The sequence below is a fragment of the Artemia sp. Qi Xiang Cuo genome, chromosome 3, assembly GCF_049724085.1.
Source record: "Artemia sp. Qi Xiang Cuo chromosome 3, ASM4972408v1, whole genome shotgun sequence".
NCBI classification, from domain to species: domain Eukaryota; kingdom Metazoa; phylum Arthropoda; class Branchiopoda; order Anostraca; family Artemiidae; genus Artemia; species Artemia sp. Qi Xiang Cuo.
In genome coordinates, this window is record NC_142796.1 from 6215819 (window position 1) to 6240039 (window position 24221).

A 24221-nucleotide genomic window follows, 5' to 3' on the forward strand; every position below is an offset into this window, starting at 1 on the left:
ATCGAGGAGGATTCCTATGTATTTTGCAAAATGCTTTTCTGGCTGACTAATCACACCTCTGGATGTCCAGATACCACATACCTCCGGATGGACACTTCCAACCTGGGAAAAAAAAGAACACAAGATTTCTCAACATTAATAACAAGTCGGTTAGCATCCATCCAGAGATACGTCCCCTCCAGAACCTCCCTCAGTTTAGACATGAGCGTTGTCTTATCCGTTTCACAGCAAGTTGTCTTATCCGTTTGGTGTCATCGGCGAAGGCCACAAGCTCATCATCTTCACCTTCAGACCAGAGGGAGTTTTCATCCTGGCACAGGTTACAGCAGCAAAGATTTGTTCGTGCCGGGTTCAGCACTTGACTCAGATCGTTAACATGGATCAGGAAAAGTAATGGTCCTAATATTGAGCCCTGGGGGACACTGCAGTTAATGAGCACATCGTTTCCAGGATCTTCTCCCAAATAAATCCTGTGGTCCCTCAGATATGATCTGAACCAATCCAGAGCTTCACCTCTTATTCCTATATGTTCAAGCTTCCCGAGGAGAATTGAATGGTACATGCTATCAAATGCTTTCCTGATATCAAGCAGAACCGCTGCAGGTAGTAGACCAGAATCCAAAGCTTTCTTTATCCATAAACTTAACGCCGTTAGTGCATCCTGTGTGGAGTGCCCTGGTCTGAACCCAAACTGGTGATTATTAAGAAACCCTTTCTTCTCCAGAAACTGGAGTAGCTGCTGTTGCATAGGTTTTTCAAAAAGTTTTGAAAAAACTGAGAGGATAGAAATAGGTCGGTAATTAGCCGGGTCAACACGACAACCCCCTTTGTGCAGTGGAATTATTCTAGCTTTCTTTAGCAGTTCTGGGAAAGTGCCCTTGTGCAGAGACAAATTTATGAGGTAAGTAAGGGGCTCTATGATTGAAGGGGCAACTGCTTTTAATACTTTGGTATGTACTCAGTCGAACCCAGAAGCCAAATTGCCTCTTAGATTTAGTATGATTAGCAGAATTTCATATGGAGAGACAGTTGTTATTGTCATGGACTTATTGCATGCTGGACCTAGGTAACCTCAAACTCTTCGCGGAATTCCCAAAAGAATCTGCTGTTTTTCTGCCCACTTCTGCAAAAATGTTCCCAATGCATTTACAAAGTTATCTGGTCCTGTTACTGTCTCCCTATTGACAGATAAATTAGATGGAAGCTCAGGTGGGGGGCTGCAGGGACGCAGTATAGAATTAACAACCTTCCATATTTTCCGAGAATTTTTACCACTTTCATCTATTTTCCCACTAAAATAATCTCGTTCAGCTTTACGTAAAACTGATTGAAGACATTTTTTATATTTTTCATATTTCTCCAGCGTTGCAATGCATGGGTCATTTGTGTAATCCATCCACAGTTTATTTTTCCTGTTAATACACTGGAGCAGTCCATGACTAATCCAAGAGCTTATGGGTTGATTTTTCCGTCCCGTCTTCCTTGAACGCTTTTCACAACAGCAATCCGTATACATTCTCATGAAAAGGTTATGAAATTCCTCAAATCCTGAATTAACATCATCTGTATTCATAACACTTTCCCAGGATGTGCTCTCTAGATTTTGAATAAGAGTTTTCAAGTTCTCGCCATTCAGTTTCCAGGTAGTGAACCCCTGCTTAATCGAAGCATTAGGCTTTGGATATTTATGCTGTATGTTGAAATTTGTAAGCAGAGGGAAGTGATCTGAAGTGTTGAATAGCAGAACTGAGGCTAATGTTGGAGACAGAGTCGAAAAAATGTTGTCAATCAGTGAGTGGGAAGTGGCAGTTACTCGGGGTGGAATCGTCGTCGAGGGGTACATATTCGAAGCAGACAATATACTAAGCAGATCTGCCGCTCCAGAAGATAGAGGAAGAGTAAGATTGATGTTGAAGTCCCCCATTAAGATAGCTTCATTCCCTTGTTTCTCTAGATGATTCGATATTTGGCTTAGGTTTTCCAAGAATGAAGAAACAGATCCCGCCGGTGGGCAGTATACTTCTCCATCTGTTAGTTTCTTCTGTGAATGTAAACATATTTCCATGAAAAGTGATTCATACCTTCCTTCTATATTCCGGGTTAATTCTTTGTTAATGCATACCGAGTTCTCTTGCCGTGTGTAAATAGCTAAACCTCCTCTCTTCAATGCTGTTCTGTGCAAAAAATGGGAAGTATATCCAGGTATTTCCAGAAGGTTATCTGTTTGTCTTGTTAAAAAGGTTTCACAAAGTCCGACTACATCTGGCTGCAACTGTTGACAAAGAGTCACTAGATATGCAAACAATGGGTATAACCCATGACAGTTCCGTTGAAAGGAAGTGAGGTGAGAGTCATAGTGTCCCGGACTTAAATTAAACACTGATTCAAAACGGCTTCTAGGAAATTCACTTTTATCAATTAATAGGGTATCCGATTCATTATTAATTTCTAAATAAAAAATATTTTCTAAATCCAAACAATTTCTTCCAGCTCTACTAATCTAGCATTACTTTGGCTTGTTGACGAGGAGGCCCCCCGGGAGGATTAGAACAGGAATTCATTACTTACCAACATACTGAAGAGAGGCAATGGCTGTACCTTTCAGAGGCGTAGTAGACCACTCTGAAGTTTGTAAACCCGAACTTTTCTTATAACTTTGGAAAAGAAAAACAAAGCAAGAACACACGAAAAGGAAAAACATCTCATTGGATAAACAGAAATCAAGAATATGCAAGCGGCAAATAACACATAAACACTCTCTCATGGCGCAGTTATAATACTTTTTAAATTTAAATTATTCATCAATTTTACTACTCTAATTTTACCAATATTCACTCCTAATTACTTCAGTATTATAGCTGCCCCACAAACCTCACAAAATATTAAAAAAAAAAAGAAAAATTCTAAGCGTCCGAATTAGAATCATTCGCATCGTCCGAGCCAGCGCGGGGAAGCTTGAGCGGATCGTAGCATTTGTCTGGAAACTTCATCGTTTTTGCTTTTTTGGTTTCTAACAAAAGTTTGATCCCTTTTTAGATCAGACGTGTTTCCGCTATTTTCTCACTCGCTACTTTTGAATTTCTTAGCTTATAACCAAGTGATAAAAGTTCTTTGTGTCGTTTCCCGAGGTCAACAGGCAAGTCAACAGATACGCTAAAACCGTTTTTTTTCAATTTACTACACTCTTTCATTATTTCTGACCTATCAAAATTTTCAAGGCTAGCGAAAATCAGATCTGCGGACTTTTTTCGTTGCGCGCTGTTTCTCAATGTTGGACCGCTAGAGCCAGACGACTCGGCATTTGACGGTTTCCTCGAAATTCTGTATACCGCATTCATCTATATCTCATTCGCGGTAGCTATTCCGAGTTTTGATTCGAAGAAACCAACTACTTTCTGACGGAGATCTGCGCCATCTGAAGATTCTAGACCGTGGATAACAAGATTGTTTCTTCTCGAGTATAGTTCTGACCGAAGAGCGGTCGATTTAACTCTTAAAAGCTCGGATCTCAGCGACCTGTTTTCCGACCGTAGAAGTTTATTTTCCTGCTGGAGCTTTGCGATTTTCTGCAGGACTTTGTCCATTCGGTCATCAAAATGTTGTTTCGTGAGTGCCATAATTCTCGACTATAATGCCACTATGCCTTCAAAAATTTTCAAAAAAACATGGAGTGATACTTACTCGCAAGGGCCCCTGTATGGTAATAGAACAAACTATCACTCGGGGCCCGCTTTCAGAAAATGCAGTGTTTGGGAAATCCAAATTTGACGTTTCTCCGACCAGCGAGAGTGAACTATCCAATCAGTAATTATCCAATCTCAAATTCCACTTCTCGCCAAAAGTCTATCACCAACGAATTAATTGATACACATAGGACAGGATTATACGTCACTATAATCCCAAGCCAATTGTTGTTACGAAATTCACTGATTTAATAATGTTCATAAGTTATCCGCTTTAGATTTTAGATGTGTTTGCTGTGAGACCATAGACCATATTTTGCTTATTTTATTGCTCACTGTTCAACTTCGGAAAATAAAGAAAGAAAAAATAGCCCGAACCAATGCAAAAGCAGTATATTTGGTAAGCAAATAACTTATTTAAGGTCAGAAAAAGATTTTAATCTCTAGCTGAAGTTGGGTTAATTTGGCAAAAATGCAATGTTAAAAAATTTTGTATTTTACCATATCTGTTCAGAAAGAGAACTACTGAGAACTTCAGAGTTCTCAGTGGGGCCTGCCCCAGGCCACTCAGCGCGTCCCCAGGTGGCGGATAGGGGAACGCCCTGCAGATATGTAGGGTACCTCATGGGTATTAAGGCGCGGACCAAGGGAGAACTCAGTCTCTGGGGGTCTTGCAATATTGCTGAAGCACCCTCGTATGGGGGCCTTAAATTAAGACGGAGGAGGAGGATGACCGCTCTGATGTGCACTGGTTAGGGCCCATCGGTATTTGCTTACGCCCCGTCAGTCATAAATATTCCCCCAGCACTGGGTTAAATTGCTGGTGTTGCAGGACACCAAAAGGGCGCACTATCGGTAATAGATACAGTCAGCCCCTGCTAGGGACAGAGAGGAGTGGCTTACCGCTGTCCCGAAGCCAGCCAAGAAACCCCTTTTTTAATTTTAATGATGAATATGAATACGAATAAGGGATCAAATATGAGAACCAGTGCTACCACGTCCGGGGTAACCGACGATAATGCGTTAAGAGATACTGCGTCCGGGGCAGCCGACGACTCGACAACCGTGAATCGCGCGAATACACAACGCATGGCTAGCACTCGTCTCCCGAAGATAACCTTCTATGTACGAGTACACGGTTCTCGACCAAGAGGTCACCTTCCGAAGAGACTGAAGGAAAACTGTTCAACTTACAACCTGCCAAAAATCTGCCACGTGGCCGACAAAAGAAGTACCTACAGGAAGCACTTCAATGAACTGGTTAAAGAAGAGGCCCCAAAATGACCTTCAACGATGGATAGGACATAAGTCATAAGTCTGTTCAGAAAATTCACTTAGATTTTGGAAAGAAAAGATGAGTAAGTTAATATTTCAATTTCAATCAAATCCTCAACTTTTTTTTTAATTTATGGTATGGGTTTAAATTTTGATTTGGCTTTAATTAGATTTAATATCTTGACATATTACTACAAGACTTCCTTCACAGAATTTACAGGTTGTAGCCTACTACTGAATTTTGGACCTTCACTGCTGGATTGATTTTGGAAATGTTATCAAATTGTGGATTCTCTCCATTGGCAGATCTGTAGCTGCTCCATTTTTTTCTCAGATTCAGTGTAATTTTGGACTTTTGGTTAAAATTTAACCAAATCTCCAAAAGTTTGGGGTGCCCCCTCCCCCTGTTGTGATGCCCCTCCCTGTTACAATAGAGAAAGAAAGCAGAATCGACTTGCGTGTACATGCATTGCGGCTTTCATTGTTCAAGTTTTGTCCTAGTTGAGACCTCATAACTGGTTCTAATTTATATGCTATAAGGTATTTGCAAGAAGTAATTGTATGTTCTTTTTCTTCCTCTTCCCCCAAACGAACTGAGTCCAAACTTCTTCTGTGTTATTGCTGCATGCAAATGACAAAAGTTGCTTCACTATTGGGACACACACTGGGTTGAAAGGTGTGATACTGCAATTTCTAGATTTTATTGAGTACAACAACAGGTAGCACAAAAATATGGAGGAAGCAAAGGTTCAAGTTTATTGAAAATCAAGAGATTAAAAAATCTGAAAAAAGACACGTGATCCTATAGGATTTATTAGTGTTGTTGCTTGTGTTGTGTTTTCCTTGAATTCACATGTGTTACTATGTAGAGCATGCCTTAGGAGTTCTAAAGGGGTTTAACAGACTTGTCTGTTTACTTGAATTTGAACAGTATATCACTTGGTGTGTTTTGAAAAGATTTGAATATCCTTCCTAATAAGAAAAATCAGCATCAGTTGGTGCATCAAGATTTTTCAGTGATGTGCTGCTGTGTTCCTAAAAATCAGCTATTTGCTGCCAAAGAGAAAACTGGCATGGCATTGGGTCTAGTATATAGACCTACATGGCCAGAACACTGAAGGTATTATCCTAAGAAAAAAAATCTTTCATTCATGGCAGTTGAAGCAGGGAGTTCTATGGCAATTTCAAAAACCTCCAAAATAGTGGCAAAGGTGTCTGCTTGTGTAGAGGTAAGCAAGAGCTTTTGATGGGTATTCTGGTTTCATAATCTATAAATAAGATTTTTCCAAGATTAGTTTTGACTCAAAGTTCAACGCGTTGACTGATAGTGCAGGCAGGTTATGCACAAAGTCCGGTGCTAAAAGTGCATCCATAAGCTTTGATGAACTTTTGTTAAAGGCTTCTATGCCTTGGCTGACAGAAGTTTTTTCCAAACCTTTATCTCATCTGTGAAGTTACTTGGTCAAGTACACAGTTTATAGAATTAGCAGTATGATCATTCCCTATCTCACCCATTATAAAAACCCAGACCCTATATATATATGTTTTTTTTTCCAGGGGTGATCATATCGACCCAGTGGTCCTAGAATATCGTGGGAGGGCTCATTGGAATGGAAATTAAAAGTTCTAGTGCCCTTTTTAAGTGACCAAAAAATGGAGGGCAACTAGGCCCCTCCCACGCTCATTATTTTCCCAAAGTCACCCGACCAAAATTTTGTGATAGCCATTTTGTTCAGCATGTTCGAAAATATTATAAGTATGTCTTTTAGGATGACTTAATCCCCCGAAGTTCCCGGGAGGAGGGCTGAAAGTTATGAGCTTTACCCAATGTTAACATATAGTATTGGTTATTGGGAAGCACAGTTTATAGAATTAGCAGTATGATCATTCCCTATCTCACCCATTATAAAAACCCGGACCGAGGTGCGAGTGCTCCAGAGAACGTTTTTGCAGATATAAACATAAGCAGCATCAGATCTTTTCACGGGTAGACAAGTCAGATTTCTCTTGGACGCGAAACTTGGCTTCAACGTTGGAACACTAATTTTGAAGAAACTATTTTAAATTAATTTATTCCAATACATACATGAAAATCAGTAATTAGTAGTGCAATGTTATTATTAGATGTTTTTAGGAATTAAAAATAGGTTTCGAAGTCTCAAGTTGGTTTCAAAGGCATTTTGAGAAAGTTTCTGCCAAAATACGTGTTACAGGGTAATTGGACCGCTAATGGCAGATCAAATGAGAGGAGCTGTTTGTACGCACCGATATAAATATATATATATATATATATATATATATATATATATATATATATATATATATATATATATATATATATATATATATATATATATATATATATATATATATATATCAAACAAACACAACTTAAAAACAATAGGGAAATTTTTTCCAAGACAGTGCAATTTAAATCGGTGAATATTTCGGCCCTATGTCCAAGGGCCGTCTTCAGCACAACATTAAAGAGAAAATATATATAAAAACAAGTTTACATTAAAATACGAAGTTTAAAACTAAAAAAGCTTTTAAAAAACGCTTTTAAAAAACCTTTAAAACAGCCCCAGTATCCTTACTTCAACGAAGTTCATCCAGAACTGATAAATAAAATGATGAGAGAGGATGAAGTCATTCAAGCGAAATAAAAAGAAATTATTAACTGCAAGTATTCAAAGCTAATCTTGCTTTTTTAGCAGCTATTCTTAAAGGCCTTTTTGTAATGGGTTCAATACTATTGTCAATTGGTTTAATAAAATATTTTGTCAGATCATTTTTAATGAAATTTGAGTGTAAAGAATTCAGTGAATATTCTCCTAAGTCCCTATTTAAGGAAATATTTTTATTTATTTTGAGCCTAATTTCGATTGATTCCCGGACCACCTGTTTTATCCCCAAATCACTACTAATGAGAGAAGATTTTTCAAAAAGTATTGTGTGGCTGGGATTATCAAATATATGGCTAGCTAAAGCAGAATCAAAGGAGTTATTAGAATTATTAACAATTAACGCTTTGTCTATGTCTTCTTTATGCTGGTGTATCCGTTTTTCTAGATTCTGATGAGTTCTGCCAATGTAGTAATTGAACTAATCGCAGTGTATTTGATAAACCCCTCTTTGATGAGTAACTGGGCTTTTATCTTTTCCTAGGTTTAAGAAATTCGTGATTTTAAGACTATTAGCGAATAATGAATACAGAGCATCTTTTGTGCAAATATTTTTTTTTTTTGTGGTGATTCTTGGGATGTACGGAAGATAGATTATATTAGAGGGTTTTTCCGGAGCCTCACATTGTGAAATATCGTTGATTTTACGAAAATGTCTTTTTAGTCTATCCGTTGATAGGTATCCGTTGTCAAAAATAACATACCCGATGAAATGTATGTCCTATTTTATCCGTAGCGTGATGCTTCCGTTTGGTAAACGATCATCGAGAGAACCTAACCATGATCTTTGTACTTGTGGGGGGTGATTTGTATTAAAGTAACGGCGTCTATAGTTGTGTGTTGGCCCTACATAGAGATTTAAGTCAAAGTTAGATTTACCACGAGTAATAAGAACATATAAAAATGGTAGTTTATTTTCAAATTCAATTTTTATGGTAAACTGCAAATTTCTATCATAAGTATTAAGATGATCTAGGAAACTCTGAATTTCAGTTTCCCGATAATTCCAAATTGAAATAACTTCAACCATGTAAGGACCCCAGTAGACATGCTTTAAAAAATAATAATTTAAGGCCCAGTTTTCAAGCTTCTCGACATAAATAATAGCCATTGGGCTGGATAGACCTGATCCCATTGGTAACCCATTTATTTATTGATAAAAAGAATCAAGAAACTGAAAATACATTGAAAACTTATTACAGATTTGAACAAGATTAAAGAAAACTTCACCATCAATCCCTGTCACTTAGTCTTTGATTAAGTGATAATTTTCTTCTATTTTGGTTTTTAATAATTGCTCAGAAGTAGCAAGATCTATATTTGTGTACTCGGAAATAATTTTAAAACTACTTATTACTGTGTTATCTTAAATACTTGTGTTATTAAGCTTTTTAACCAAATCTGCCGAATTACTGATGTAGGAATTTTGTGAATACAGTAAAGGTTTGAAAGCTGTACAAAGCCATTTTCCAATATTGGAAGCGGGGGCTTTAGTACATGCTATGTTAGGTCTTAGGGGAATACCTTGTTTATGCACTTTTGGTAAGCCGTAAAATTTTGGACAGAAACTACCACGGGGGTAAAATTTGTTGTATAATTGTGGTGTGAATTTACCATTCTGTTTTAGCTGTTTTAATTCATTTATACTATTATTAGCAAATTGATCAGTAGGATCAAGAGTGTTCGGTTTATATGTACTTGTGTCTTTTAAAAGTGAAAAGATTTTGTTGTCATAGTCTGCCGTATCCCTGACAACGAGTGAGTTGCTTTTGTCTTCTTTGGTTATTATAATAGATGGGTCTTTGCGGTGGTTAGATAATATTTTTATATCGTTCAAATTTTTTCGTGTGAAAGTGGTAGAAGACTTAGCCTTTTTTTTGGCTATTATAAAGGGTAAGTTTTTTTATCTGCCATTAGCGGTTCAATTACCCTGGAACACGTATTTTGGCAGAAACTTTCTCAAAATGCCTTTGAAACCAACTTGAGACTTCGAAACCTATTTTTAATTCCTAAAAACATCTAATAATAACATTGCACTACTAATTACTGATTTTCATGTATGTATTGGAATAAATTAATTTAAAATAGTTTCTTCAAAATTAGTGTTCCAACGTTGAAGCCAAGTTTCGCGTCCAAGAGAAATCTGACTTGTCTACCCGTGAAAAGATCTGATGCTGCTTATGTTTATATCTGCAAAAACGTTCTCTGGAGCACTCGCACCTCGGTCCGGGTTTTTATAATGGGTGAGATAGGGAATGATCATACTGCTAATTCTATAAACTGTGCTTCCCAATAACCAATACTATATGTTAACATTGGGTAAAGCTCATAACTTTCAGCCCTCCCCCCGGGAACTTCGGGGGATTAAGTCATCCTAAAAGACATACTTATAATATTTTCGAACATGCTGAACAAAATGGCTATCACAAAATTTTGGTCGGGTGACTTTGGGAAAATAATGAGCGTGGGAGGGGCCTAGTTGCCCTCCATTTTTAGGTCACTTAAAAAGGGCACTAGAACTTTTAATTTCCATTCCAATGAGCCCTCCCACGATATTCTAGGACCACTGGGTCGATATGATCACCCCTGGAAAAAAAAACAAATATATATATATATATATATATATATATATATATATATATATATATATATATATATATATATATATATATATATATATATATATATATATATATATATATATATATATATATATATATATATATATATATATATATATATATATATATATATATATATATATAGTCCTTTAACTTTTGACACGTTTTCATCCGATGAACTCGTCGAAGGGTTTCCAGATTGATCTTTGTCCTAAACTGTCTGCCGCCCGTCTTTAAAGTCCTTGTGCCAACAAACAACCTAGGCTTTCGACTTGGCATGGTCTCCGTAGGTCTACTCAATCAGGGCAAGAGTCTCTGAAGCAGTTTTGCCCAAGAGAAAGCAGAATTTGATGGCGTGTCGCTGCTCTGTTGTCCGCTCCATTCTTTACTGTTTATCCCGTGACCAAAATGAAAAAAAACACTTTGCGAAACTAGCGATCCTCACTCTCTCACTGTCCAGAAGCACTGCCGCACCCTGTGACAGTGCCGCGGGGTGCAATGCTTTGGCAAGACCCCAATCACCGATACCACCTATTGAGAGCGCTCTGGTGCCGATTGGAAGGTCTTGCGTATGCCAGTTTCATTACTTTTTGAACACACCTTGTATGTTCTTACATCTGCTTCCTCGATCGTGGTTTGGTCTGAGCGTCTGGGCAAACCAACCAACAGATGGCTGCAAACAGCAATAACAATTTATTATGAAATTACTATTATATTTAATTGGAGAGTTTCTAAGGAAAACATTTTAAAATAAAAAAAACATTCATGTTCTAGCATGTGTATATATTTTTTTTTGTTTTACATTAACCTCTTCAAAGCCTAAAATATATGAATTTGCCATGTTTGAAATATTTACATTTTCGTTAAAGAAAGGAGGACATTAAGAAAAGGAATTGCTAGAAATAGAGGTTTAAAAAAAATAAGGTTCTCCGGCAAATCTGTTTAGCCCCTTAATTTGGCCATGTCAACACCAAGCGAGTAGTTACTGCCGGCAATAATTCTCACGATGGACTTACATAGAAGCAAGATGGACGATATGGATGGCAGAAGACTCTCGCGGTGAAAGTTTTATAGCTTTCTTTCTCCAAGCATTCTAGTGCAGTAGGACTGAATCTGATTGAGGTGACGACTCCAAAATATATCAGGTCCGAGTTCAATCTGAGGATAATGAGTTTATTGACTCTATTGATAGCTTTATTGTCAAAGGCAAATTCAGGGCAACGGTGCAGAACCTTCAGTCTGGAGAAAAGCAACATTCTCGTTTTTATTGCGTGAAGCCCATTTGTCAATCTGAGGGGATAAGGAAGCTTTATTAGGACCTTCTTACTTTGACTGTTGTGGCTGTTATGTTGCTGGAAAATGTGGTTTTAGGAAGTTCGCTAGGTTGTCCAACATGCATTTGTTGCATAGAAAGCAAAAGTCGCTTTCATTTATCTTATCTCAGTCAACTTAACTGTCTCAAATGGAAAATACTCGCGTTTCCTTTACAAGGATATGACGTTGGGTAATATTTTAGGTGTGTTCAACTCTGCAAAATTTGGAGATATATTATAATCTATACTATCATGAATATTTAAAACCCTTTCTAGAACCCCTCCCTCCTTTCTGGGCTAAAATTAATTACACAATCTTACAGTGAAATTTTGGCTAAGCCTCTTTCCCTACAGCATTGCAATTTTCACATTTAGGTTTTGCTAAGAAAAGTCACTTATCTCGTCTCTAGTCTATTTCTATTCCTTAGTTTTTCTTCTCAGTTCCTATGGTGTTAATCTTCGAATGACAGTATTGTTGTAATTCCATTAGCTTAAGTGATGGGATTTATTCACTTTATCAGGTTTTCCAATTTTCACGGTATAATCCTATTAATGGCACAAATTTCCTGTCTCTTTCCTAAAAGATTATTTCTTGTATTTTATCTCTCTTCGTCATTTTTTACATTTCAGATTTTTGCCCATTAATTTATTGTCATCAAACACTTTAGACGTCATGACAGATATCATTGGCAAAGCAACAGTGCTTCAAATAGCGCTGCCAGAGTAAAACGCGATACGGCTTCAATGTGTTATTTTTTAGTTATTTCTTCTTATGTTTCTCTTTACCAGGCTAATTATGGAAAGAATTGTCGTAGAAACTTATGAGGGGTCTCATGCGATTGAACATTGACAAAATAGTGTCCTTTTATGGGTCGAAAGAATTGGAGGGCAACCAATCCCCCTTCAACGCCCTGTTTAGCTACCCATCCTTTTAACCCCCAAGAACATCCGATCAAATATTGAGGTGGTTATTTTGTTCAAACAGTTAAAGCTCTAATAAATACGTCTCCAGAGATCTCATGACCCCCAGAGCCCCTGGGGCAAGGGCTGTGAAATATGAAAGTTGCCCCTTGTTTTCACGTAGGCTTTTTTTGGAGAGAAGGGGTATGTTTAATCCTGGATATGTGAAAAAGCTACTGGTAATAATGCGAAACTTCATTGGAATGTGGAGGGGGAGGTTGAACTAAGTCAAAATGCATTATGTGCATCCAGGTTGTCAAAAGGACATATTCCCAATGTCTCGGGAATAGCTTAGTGTATTGGATTGAAACTGTCAGGGTATGTTGAGGGGGGACGTTGAAATTAACCAAAAGTGGTGTATACTTGCCTCATCTATTATGAAGAACTGGCGGTGGGTCAATGTGTAGGTGGAGGGGATGCCTAAAGGAGCGCATTTCAATGCCTAAATTTGCGAACTCTCCATGAGCGTTCAGATAGATATAGAAAGGAGTTATGGAGTGGGGGGGGGCATTAGTTAATCAGTCATATCCCCTCATATAGACCCTAGCCCAAATAAGAGTGGTGTGTAATCAGGGACGTACGCAGGGGGGGGCTCCGGGCCCGGCCCCCCTCCCCCACCCGAAATCTCACGATTTTTTTCATTTTCCCATAATTTTCTGATTTTTCTCACAGAATAATGGGTTTGAAGGATTTCCCCCCTCGAAACAAATTGCCCCCCCCCCCCCCGAAACAAATTCCTGCGTACGTGCCTGTGTGTAATGATGTCTCGCTTCTTATTGCAGAAAAACTTTCTTGTTTTTATTTGAAAGCTTCATTTAACTAAACTGATTTGCTTCATCTTTCATAAAATTACACACAGTGATCTCTACGTCCGAATTAACTATTGTTTACGAGGGGCGGTGGGTCATTTTGTTGGCGGAGGTAGTCCAAATAACTCAGAAAGACCATTTTAATTTATGAAAATTGATAATTGGTAGAAATTAATGTCTAATCCTTCTTGAATCCCGAGAATATTTTTGGTGTGCGATTTTATTATTGGTGCTAGGGGGGAGGAGGGTAATAGAACACCTACTTTTGTGACAGTGGTTTTCTATGAAGCATACAGTATTACATTCACATGCCTACCGGCACAGAGGTGGAAATATCTAGGGAGGGCTTCATAAGCCTCGCCAAATAATTCTTGGAGAGAGGGGCAACTGCTATCAGGAGCTATGATTTCGTGGATTTTAAGTGATAATATGTCTCTTTTCCCATTTATATACAATATTTCAATGTATTTAAACTATGTCAGAGAATTCTATGATAGAGGTCTTGAAAGCTTCAGCCGTGTAAAAGATCAAAAGTAAAGCGAAATTTTCACCTACATTAACAATGATTTTCCTTTTCGTCCCCTGTTACTCTGTAGCAAAATATTATTAAAGACTTGTTCTACAAAACTACTGTTCATCGAAAATTTAGAGCAAATATTAAAATTTTGTCGAAAATTTTAGGTACAATCCAGCATTTTAATCCATAAGCAGAAAAACTAAAAAAGCTAGCCGCTACCAATCAATTGACAATTAAGAATTTAATCAATTTAATCAATTTGAAAGCAAGAAACCGGACTGGTTCCCCACATCATATCTTGTTTAGGCCTGGGCTTATTTGAAAAGCAATCAGAAATTAAATAATATAAAAGAAACAAGTTTTTTTCAAATTAAAGTAAGAAACAACATTAAATTTAAAACGAACATAAATTGTTCTGTATATGAGGGGGGCTCTTCCCTTTTCAACTCCTCGCTCTTTACGCTGAAGTTGGCTTTTTCTCCCCATTCTTTAGAACGACTGCTGAAACAGAAGGATCGTTCAGTTGGAATATGAAACTTTTTTAAAGCGCTAAAAATTCTAACGTAACGAGTGTGGGGTTGAGAGGGGGTAGCCCCCTTCATATACGAAATAAATTATGTTTGTTTTAAGTTTTATATTACTTCTTTCTTTCACTTGAAAAAAACTTGTTTCCTTTTTATCAATACCAGGATGATATACTCCTGCTAAGAAAACTGCAAAAAACAAACACAAAACAAAACCAAAAAAACTGGAAACTTTTGAGAGAGAGACAAAGAGAGATGATTAATTTATTTGAAGTTGAAATCATGGAGTAAAATCTATTTTGTCCAATCTATACCATGGCGACCATGTGCAACATGGTATGGATTGCCATATATGGCATAAGTGGCCAAACATGGCATAACACTTGGCATAGATGGCCACACATGGCATAAGTTGTAACACATAACACATGGCCAGAGTATCATGTTGTAACAAATTTTCTTAATATTATGTTTAAAGCTATGAGGGTGAATAACGCTTTTATTATCATTCGAAATTTTGGACCATCTTTTGGAACCCTTGACCTGAAAAGAAAATTTCAACCGCGATGGGGAAGTTACTCATATCCTAGTATCATCAGCCTGTGTAGTATTATAGCAATGAATTAAGTTACCAGAGATAAACATATTGCCAGAGCATATTTCAATATTATGAGCTATATAAACTAACAGCACTAAGGAAAAATAAGTCAAATATTGGCACAATTTTAATGCGTTAATAAATTATCCGAACTGAGGCGCTACTATATTCTTCGGGTCAAAATTTATTTTGCATTACTAAAATAGGAAGAAATAGAATATGAACAGCGGACTTATTGGAAAATTCATTAACAACAAAATAAATAAGGGTGCACCAGCGAAAAAAAACAACAAAAAGAAGCACGCAGAATAGACATGGAAAAACATTTTTCCATATATTTACCAGCGAAAAAAAGAAAAAACAAAGTACGCATTATGGACATTGGAAAATATTTTTTTTTTGGTTTTTAGTTTCATATTTTGAATAAAATACAATTAATTGTACTATAAATCGTTAAAAGTTTTAATGAATATTTTAGAGGGGTGCACGGGCCCAAAGGTCTCAAAACCTCTCTAGTCAAACTTCACAAAGACATGTGCAGCTTCAACCTGTTAGGAAGCTGCAGCGCTTAACAAACTGTTCAAATTTGGCTTGGACCCAAAAGCCACAGTAGTAGTAGTAGTAAAACAACATTGGGCCTTTCCGTGACAATGAACATTGGACTATTCCTGAAATATTCCTCTAAAACAGTCTAGAAGGCACCCATAAAAATACTTATACATAAAAACCAGTGTATAAAAATACAAGCTATTACTAGTTGTATGGTTTGAGATTTAATAACAATTTCGGATAATAATGCAAATTAAAAACTACGGCAAATATCTTCTCTCTCCCCCCTCCACTTATGTATCGAATAGTGGATGGATTTGATCGAGAGAGCGACAGATTTTTTCCGTCTGTCCTCGAACCCCTCTTATGTTTCGAATAGCGGATGGACTTGTATCAACTTACTTCTATTCGCCCCAAGTTTTATAAGTTTACGAAATATCAAAAAGTTTGATCAAAATGGAAAATATTCTTAAATTTGGATATTCTGTATCACCTTTCCAGAATTATTTCATAGAAGTCTGGAAGAGATCCAGAATTTTGATTCTAGGTCCCGAAGAGATAACTATATTTTACAGGAATCGTACATTGCATGGTCCCTAAGAGGTTTGCTTTTGGAGTTGAGACAGTTTGATTTACTCCTTTTTTATACTATTTAGTAGAATAGAATAAAAAAAATTATATTTTCTAGAAAGTTACTGGAAATTTTGCTACTTTCAAAGAAGCCTTTCTCTTCCGTTTCACAATCCCCATATTGGAATAAGTTTTTAATCTGTATCTCATACCGTTACCAAGCTACGACCCCGTTAGTCGCGATAGAAAGAAAACTACGTAACCAATAGTGTTGCTGCGCACCACTTTAAGTTTCTTTTCTAGTTTATTGTTGAAATCTTTGAATTATGCTCGGCAATGAGATTGTCAATTTGCGATTATGAACAGAAATCCAATTTGTCAGTAAATCCAAATGAACAATTTGACATCTAAGTAAACGTGATTATTCATCAGTTTTTACATTTTCAATTAAAGTATTTGGTCATTAAATTATTGACAATTAACTACTTGATTACTAATTATTTGGTCATCAAATCTACAATCTGGGTCTCAAAAAAGTGTCTGCTTCTATAATTCCAGGAGAAAACAATTGGTTGAGGTGGTTGTGTTTCTGTGCGATCAGTTTTGATTCACATTCGTTTGCTTTCAAGTTGACGCAAATTTACTATTATTTACCAACTTGGAATTCAAGCAGAGTGTAATTATTAGTTCTACCATCTATTGTCATTTTATATTTCTATAAATTTTAATTTACAATAGAAGTATAAAAAAAAGTTGTGACTTTTTTTTTGGGTATGTGATTTTATGCTATTTATATCGTGTTTTTTTATTCATATCAGAAAGATCCTCAATAAAAAAGTCTCTAATAATACAAAATGTCATTAAATTATTGAAAATTGGTCATTAAAATTCTCTATTTTCATTGTAAATGTCTCTAATTTTTCAGTTCCAAGGTAAGTATAAAAAAAAAGTGGATAGGCTACTATTGTTAAAGTTCTGTTATATTATTATTTTGATCTCGTTTGTTTTTATTCATTTCAACCTGATCCTCAATAAAAAAGTCTCTAATTCTACAATTGCTCATTAAATTATTGACAATTGGTCATTAAAAGACTCAATTGTAATTGTAAATTACTCTAATTTTTCATTTACAAGAGTAGTATAAAAAAAAAGTTGATAGGCTACTATTGGTATGGTTCTGTGCTATTTTTATTTTGATCTAGTTTGTTTTTATTACTATTAGACTGATCATCAATAAAAAAAGTATTTAATTCTCCACTTGGTCATTAAATAATTGAAAATTGGTCATTAAAAGTCTCTAGTGTCAGTGTAAATGTCTCTAAATTTTAAGTTCCAAGATAAGTATAAAAAAGTTGATACTATTGGTATAGTTCTATCCGATTTTTCTTTTTATATCGTTTTTTTTTATTAATTTCATACTTATCCTCAATAAAAAAAGTATCTAATTCTACTATTTGTCAATAAATAATTTACAATTGGTAATTAAAAGTCTCTATTGTCAGTGTTTATTTATATTACTTTTCATTTCCTTTTGTATTATAAAAAAAAGTGGATACTATTGTTATGGTTCTGTGCGATTATGATTTTTATCTCGTTTGTTTTTATTCATATAAAACAGATCCTCAATAAAAAAGTCTCTAATTCTATTATTGGTCATTAAATTATTGAAAATTGGACATTAAATGTCTAAATTGTCAGTTTAAATTTCTCTAATTTTTCAGTTCCAAGAGAAGTATAAAAAAAAAGTGGATTGTATTGTTAAAGTTCTTTGCGATTTTTATTTTGATCTCTTTTGTTTTTATTAGTTTCAGCCTTATCATCAATAAAAAAGTCTCTAATTCAACAATTGGTCGATAAATAATTTAAAATTTGTCAAAAAAAGTCGATAGTGTGAGTTTAAATGTCTCTATCTTTTCAGGTCAAAGAGAAGTATAAAAAAAAAGTGTATTGAATGGTAAAGTTTCTGTCCTATTTTGATTTTGATCTAGTTTGTTTTTATTAATATAAACCAGATCCTCAATAAAAAAAGACTTTAATAATAAAATTTTTCATAAAATTATGGAAAATTGGTCATTAAAAGTCTCTATTTTCAGTGTAAATGTCTCTAACTTTTCAGTTCCAAGAGAAGTATAAAAAAGTGGATACTATTGTTATGGTTCTGTGCGATTTTTCTTTTGATCTCGTTTGTTTTTATTACTTTCAACCTGATCCTCAATAAAAAAAGTCTCTAATTCTAATATTGGTCATTAAATAATTGACAATTGGTCATTAAAAGTCTCAATTATCAGTGTAAATGTCTCTAGCTTTTCATTTACAAGGGAAGTATAAAAAAAAAGTGGATAGTATTGGTAAAGTTCTTTGAGATTATGATTTTGATCTTGTTTGTTTTTATTAATTTCAAAATGATTTTCAATAAAAAAAGTATTTAATACTACAAGTTCTCATTAAAGAATTTACAATTGGTCATTAAAAGTCTCTATTTTAAGTGTAAATGTCTCTAAATTTTCAGTTACAAGAGAAGTATAAAAAAAGTTGATACTATTGTTATGGTTCTGTCCGATTTTTATTTTTATATCGTTTGTTTTTATTACTTTAAACCTGATAATCAATAAAAAAGTCTCTAAATATACTATTTCTCATTAAATAATTTACAATTGGTCATTAAAATTATAAAGGTTCATTTTAATTGTCTCTAGTTTTTCAGTCCAAAGGGAAGTATAAAAAAAAAGTGTATAGGCTACTAGTGGTAAAGTTATTTTAGATTATTATTTTTATATATTTTTTTTTTATTAATATAAAAAAGATACTCAATAAAAAAAGTATTTAAATATAATATTGTTTATTAAATAATTGTAAATTTGTAATTAAATGTCTATAGTAACCTATTAACTGTCTCTAAATTGTCATTTCCAAGAGAAGTATAAAAAAAAGTGGATACTATTTCTACGGTTATGTGAGATTTTTCTTTTGATCTCGTTTTTTTTTATTCATTTAAACCTGATCCTCAATAAAAAAGTCTCTAATTCTACAATTGGTCATTAAATTATTGACAATTGGTCATTAAAATTCTCAATTGTAAGTGTAAATGTATATTGATTTTAATTTCCAAGGGAAGTATAAAAAAAAAGTGTATACTATTGTTATGTGTATGTGCTATTTTTATTTTGATATCTTTTGTTTGTATTAATTTCAGACTTATCTTCAATAAAAAAGTATTTAATTATAAAAATTGTCGTTAAATAATTTACAATTGGTAATTAAAATTATCTATTTTCAGTGTTAATGTCTCTAACTTTTCATTTAAAAGAGTAGTATAAAAAAAAAGTGGATACTATTGTTATGGTTCTGTGCGATTTTTATTTTGATCTCGTTTGTTTTTATTCATTTCAACCTGATCCTCAATAAAAAAGTCTCTAATTCTAATATTGGTCATTAAATTATTGACAATTGGTCATTAAAAGTCTATCTTGTCATTTTAAATGTCTCTAAATTTTAATTTCCTTGATAATTCAAAAAATAGTTGTTTATAATTCTTCGGTTCTGTGCGATTTTTCTTTTGATCTCGTTTGTTTATAGTACTTTTAACCTTATTCTCAATAAAAAAGTCTCTACTTCTACAATTGGTTATTAAATTATTTAAAATTGGTCATTAAATTGGTCATTAAAATTATAACGTGTCTGTTTTAATTACTCTAACTTGTCATGTAAAATGTACGTATAAAAAAAAGTTTATACTCTTGTTATGGTTAGGTTATATTTTGATTTTGATCTCATTTTTTTTTATTCATTTCAAACTGATCCTCAATAAAAAAGTCTCTAATTCTACAATTTTAGGTAAAGTATCAGGAAAATTATTGTTGTGATTACATTTCTCTACAGTCAGTCTTTGAATCTAATGAATTTGAGTTCAGGTCGACACAAATTTACCTTTTGCTGATCTTAACAGTGCAATTATAAGTCGACAGTTTCTCATTTAGCTGTTATTGTCAATGGAAAAGTGCTTAATTCTGCAATTTCCGATGAAGTATGAAACAAGTTATTGTTGTGGTTACTTTTCTGTACAGGCAGTTTTTGAAACTCATGGATTTGAGTTGAGATCGACACATATTTACCATTTACTGTTCTTAGCAATACAATTATAAGTCGAAAGTTTGTCATTTGGCTGTTATTGTCAATGGAAAAGTCTCTAATTCTGTAATTTCCGATGAAGTATGAGAAAAGTTATTGTTGTGGCTACTTTTCTGTACAGGCAGTTTTTGAAACTCACGGATTTGGGTTCACGTCGGCACTAATTTACCATTTACTGATCTTAACAATGCAATTATAAGTCGAAAGTTTGTCATTTGGCTGTTATTTTCAATGGAAAAGTATCTAATTCTGCAATCTCCGATGAAGTATGAGGAAAGTTATTGTTTTGGTTACTTTTCTGTACAGGCAGTTTTTGAAACTCACGGATTTGAGTTCACGTCGGCACTAATTTACCATTTACTGATCTTAACAATGCAATTATAAGTCGAAAGTTTGACATTTGGCTGTTATTTTCAATGGAAAAGTATCTAATTCTGCAATTTCCGATGAAGTATGAGGAAAGTTATTGTTTTGGTTACTTTTCTGTACAGGCAGTTTTTGAAACTCATGGATTTGAGTTCAGATCGACACAAATTTACCATTTACTGTTCTTAACAATGCAGTTTGTCATTTGACTGTTATTGTCAATATAAAAGTCTCTAATTCTGCAATTTCCGATGAAGTATGAGGAAAGTTATTGTTGTGGTGACTTTCTGTACAGGTAGTTTTTGAAACTCATGGATTTGAGTTCACGTCGGCACAAATTTACCATTTACTGATCTTAAAAATACAATTATAAGTCGAATGTTTGTCATTTGGCTTTTAATGTCAATGGACAAGTCTCTAATTCTGCAATACCCGGAGAAGAATATTGTAAATTTTTATAATAACAAAAGCTTTTCTGTTTGGTTAGTCTTAGAACCTTGTAAATTTGAGCTTATGTCGACACAAATTTACCACTTACTGATCTTAACAACGGGGATTACAATTCAAAAATTTGTCATTTGGCTGTTATTGTCAATGTAAAAGCCCAAACTCTACAATGTCAGGGGAAGTATCAGGAAAATTATTGTTGTGGTTATGTTTTTGTGCCATCAACCTTTGTTAAATTGAGTTCAGATCGACGCAAATTTACCGTTTACTCAACTTAACAACGCAATAAGTCGAAAATTTATCATTTGGTCGTTATTTTAACATTGGGTAAAGTTCATAACTTTCAGCCCTCCCCCCGGGAACTTCGGGGGATTAAGTCATCCTAAAAGACATACTTATAATATTTTCGAACATGCTGAACAAAATGGCTATCACAAAATTTTGGTCGGGTGACTTTGGGAAAATAATGAGCGTGGGAGGGGCCTAGTTGCCCTCCATTTTTTGGTCACTTAAAAAGGGCACTAGAACTTTTAATTTCCATTCCAATGAGCCTTCCCGCGATATTCTAGGACCACTGGGTCGATATGATCACCCCTGGAAAAAAAAAACAAAAAACAAAACAAATAAACACGCACCCGTGATCTATTTTCTGGCAAAAAATGCAAAATTTCACATTTTTTTTTTAGATAGGAGCTTGAAACCTCTAGAGTAGGGTTCTCTGATACGCTGAATATAATGGTGTGATTTTCATTAAGGTTCGATAACTTTTAGGGGATCTTTCCCCCTTTTTTCGAAAATCTGTCTAATTTTCTCAAGCACGTAACATTTGATGGGTAGGAATAAACTTAATGAAACTTTTATATTTGAAATCAGCATTAAAATCTAATTCTTTTGATGTATCTATTTGTATCAAAATACCGTTTTCTAGAGTTTCGGTTAGCATTGAGCCGGATCGTTCCTTACTTACAGTTCGTTACCACGAACTGTTTGTCCCTAGGGAAACCTCCTTTGCTGGAAAGTAACGTCTTCACTCTCCTAGAATTTAATAATTTTCAGCAACAGCTCAGAGGTACTCAAACTATTTATTTCTCCTTTTTTGGAATTAAAGTTTATTTCAATTTTCTGATGTTTATTAGTTTACTCCTGTCTATTTGTGATGTATTAAATATATTTTTTTCTATCTTTGTAGGTGCACTTTTACTGATTTTAGTTTATTTTCTTTATGATTTTTAACCAAAATAAGCTAAGGTTAGTGCCATTTTATATTTCACATATATGACCTCTTTTTTTTATTTGGCAACAATCGCTTGTGATATAGTTTTATCTAGTGGACATATACTGTAGGCAATATTATTAAAATGCTCGTTATCTTAAAGCCATGTTTATTGATACCCATCTTTTTCAACAAGTATGACATAATAGTAAAAATCTTCAAGGTGACTTCAAGGTCAAGGTTATTCAAGGTCACTTGATTTCGTGCCAATAGGCATATCAAGTGCTGATGTTACATAACTATTTTAAGTTGTTGTTGAATATTTCCTCAACAGGAGTGTTTTAGGGGGCAAAATATTGCTGAATTGGACGCAGAATTTAAGTTGCAAAATATGCATGGCAGTTTCTAATTTGTATGCAAATTAAAAAATATTTCTATTTTTTATTTTTTTCTTCATAAACTTAAATTTGACAAAAATCACTAGTGATATAGTTTTAACCCAGTGGACGTAAATACAGTAGGCAGCTGTATTAAAATGCTCATCATTGTAAAGCCAAGGTTTATTGATATCCATAATTTTCATTAAGTATGACATAATAGTGAAAATTTTGATTCAAAGTAAGTTGTGGTGATCATTTGATTTTGTGCTGATAGGCATATTGAGTACTGATGTTATGTAAATAATATAAGTTTTGTTGAATGTGTCATCTACAGGAGTATCATAGGGGACCAAAATATTGCTGATTCGGGCCCAGAATCTAAATTGCAAAATATAAATGACAGTTTGTAATTTGTATGCAATTTATTTTTAAAACCAATCTCCTCCATCCCAATTTATTCAAAGCCTCCCTCTTTATACCCTCCCAGGAAGTCCCCATTTCCTTTAAATCTTTCTTTATGACATCCTCCCACCCCAACCACGGACGATCTACTTTCCGTTTAGCCCTAGATGGTTGACTGAAAAGGACAATCATCAACAATCTGTCATCCTTCATCCACAGAACATGCCCTAGCCATCTCAATCTTTCTCTCATTATAGTCCTAGAAAGTGGGATTCAGCCACGTTTCTTGTACAAACTACTGTTTGAAATACGGTCAGTCAGCCGGGTACTCAGAACAATCCGTAGGCAATTTCTCTTGAAAACAGGTAGCAAATCTTCATCCACTTGTCAGAGCGCCCATGCTTCAGAGCCATATTTGACCTCTGTCATCAATGTAGCTTCCAATATTATAATCTTGGTTTGCAGACTTATCTTTCTATTCTTCCAAACCTTTTTTTAACTGTGAAAAAGATAAAAAAGAAACGCCTAAGCCTTGGCGTTTCTACATTTAACATCATCACTTCTCCCACTGTCTTTGCTAATAATACTACCAAGTTAAGTGAAGCTGTCCACTTGATCAATCTTTGTCGTTACCCAGCGTTACCTTTTCATCTTCACTTATTCCTAGCCTTAGTGACTTAGTCTTCTTAACATTAATTTTTAAGCCTATTCTAGCACCCTGAACTTGTAAAACCTCTAAAAGTTCATGTAACGAACTAGAGAATGTAAACAAATGTAGTAAATGTGCTAATAAATAAATGTAGGCCCATATAAGTAATATAATAAATGATATAATAACGTAAACCTTTATCCTTCTTATCCAATTTTTAATTCTCTATTTTAGGGAGTCCAATATGCCTTTGGTATTGTTGGTATTCCTGTTATAGACTTGGCAATGGCGTTGCAGCTTGACGGTATAAAATATATTGGCTTCAGGAATGAACAAGCTGCTTGTTATGCTGCACAAGCAATTGGGTATATTACTAGAAAGCCAGCTGTTTGCCTTACTGTCTCAGGCCCAGGCCTTCTACATGTAATTGGGGGAATGTCTAATGCTCAAGCTAATTGTTGGTAGGTAATCAACACATTCTTTTCATTTTTTTTTTAATTATTAGCCTTGGTTAAAAAAAAAAAAAATTGGGT

At 34.7% G+C, this 24221-nt stretch overlaps 1 protein-coding gene across 1 annotated transcript in view; it reads left to right on the forward strand.

Annotated features, from left to right (window-relative positions):
- Hacl (2-hydroxyacyl-CoA lyase) overlaps window positions 1-24221 on the forward strand; it is a 133885-nt gene that overhangs the window by 8200 nt on the left and 101464 nt on the right. The window contains exon 2 of the mRNA XM_089108440.1: window positions 23923-24149. Within this exon, the coding sequence (XP_088964566.1) occupies window positions 23923-24149 (227 nt within the window). The remainder of the gene's footprint in view (window positions 1-23922; window positions 24150-24221) is intronic.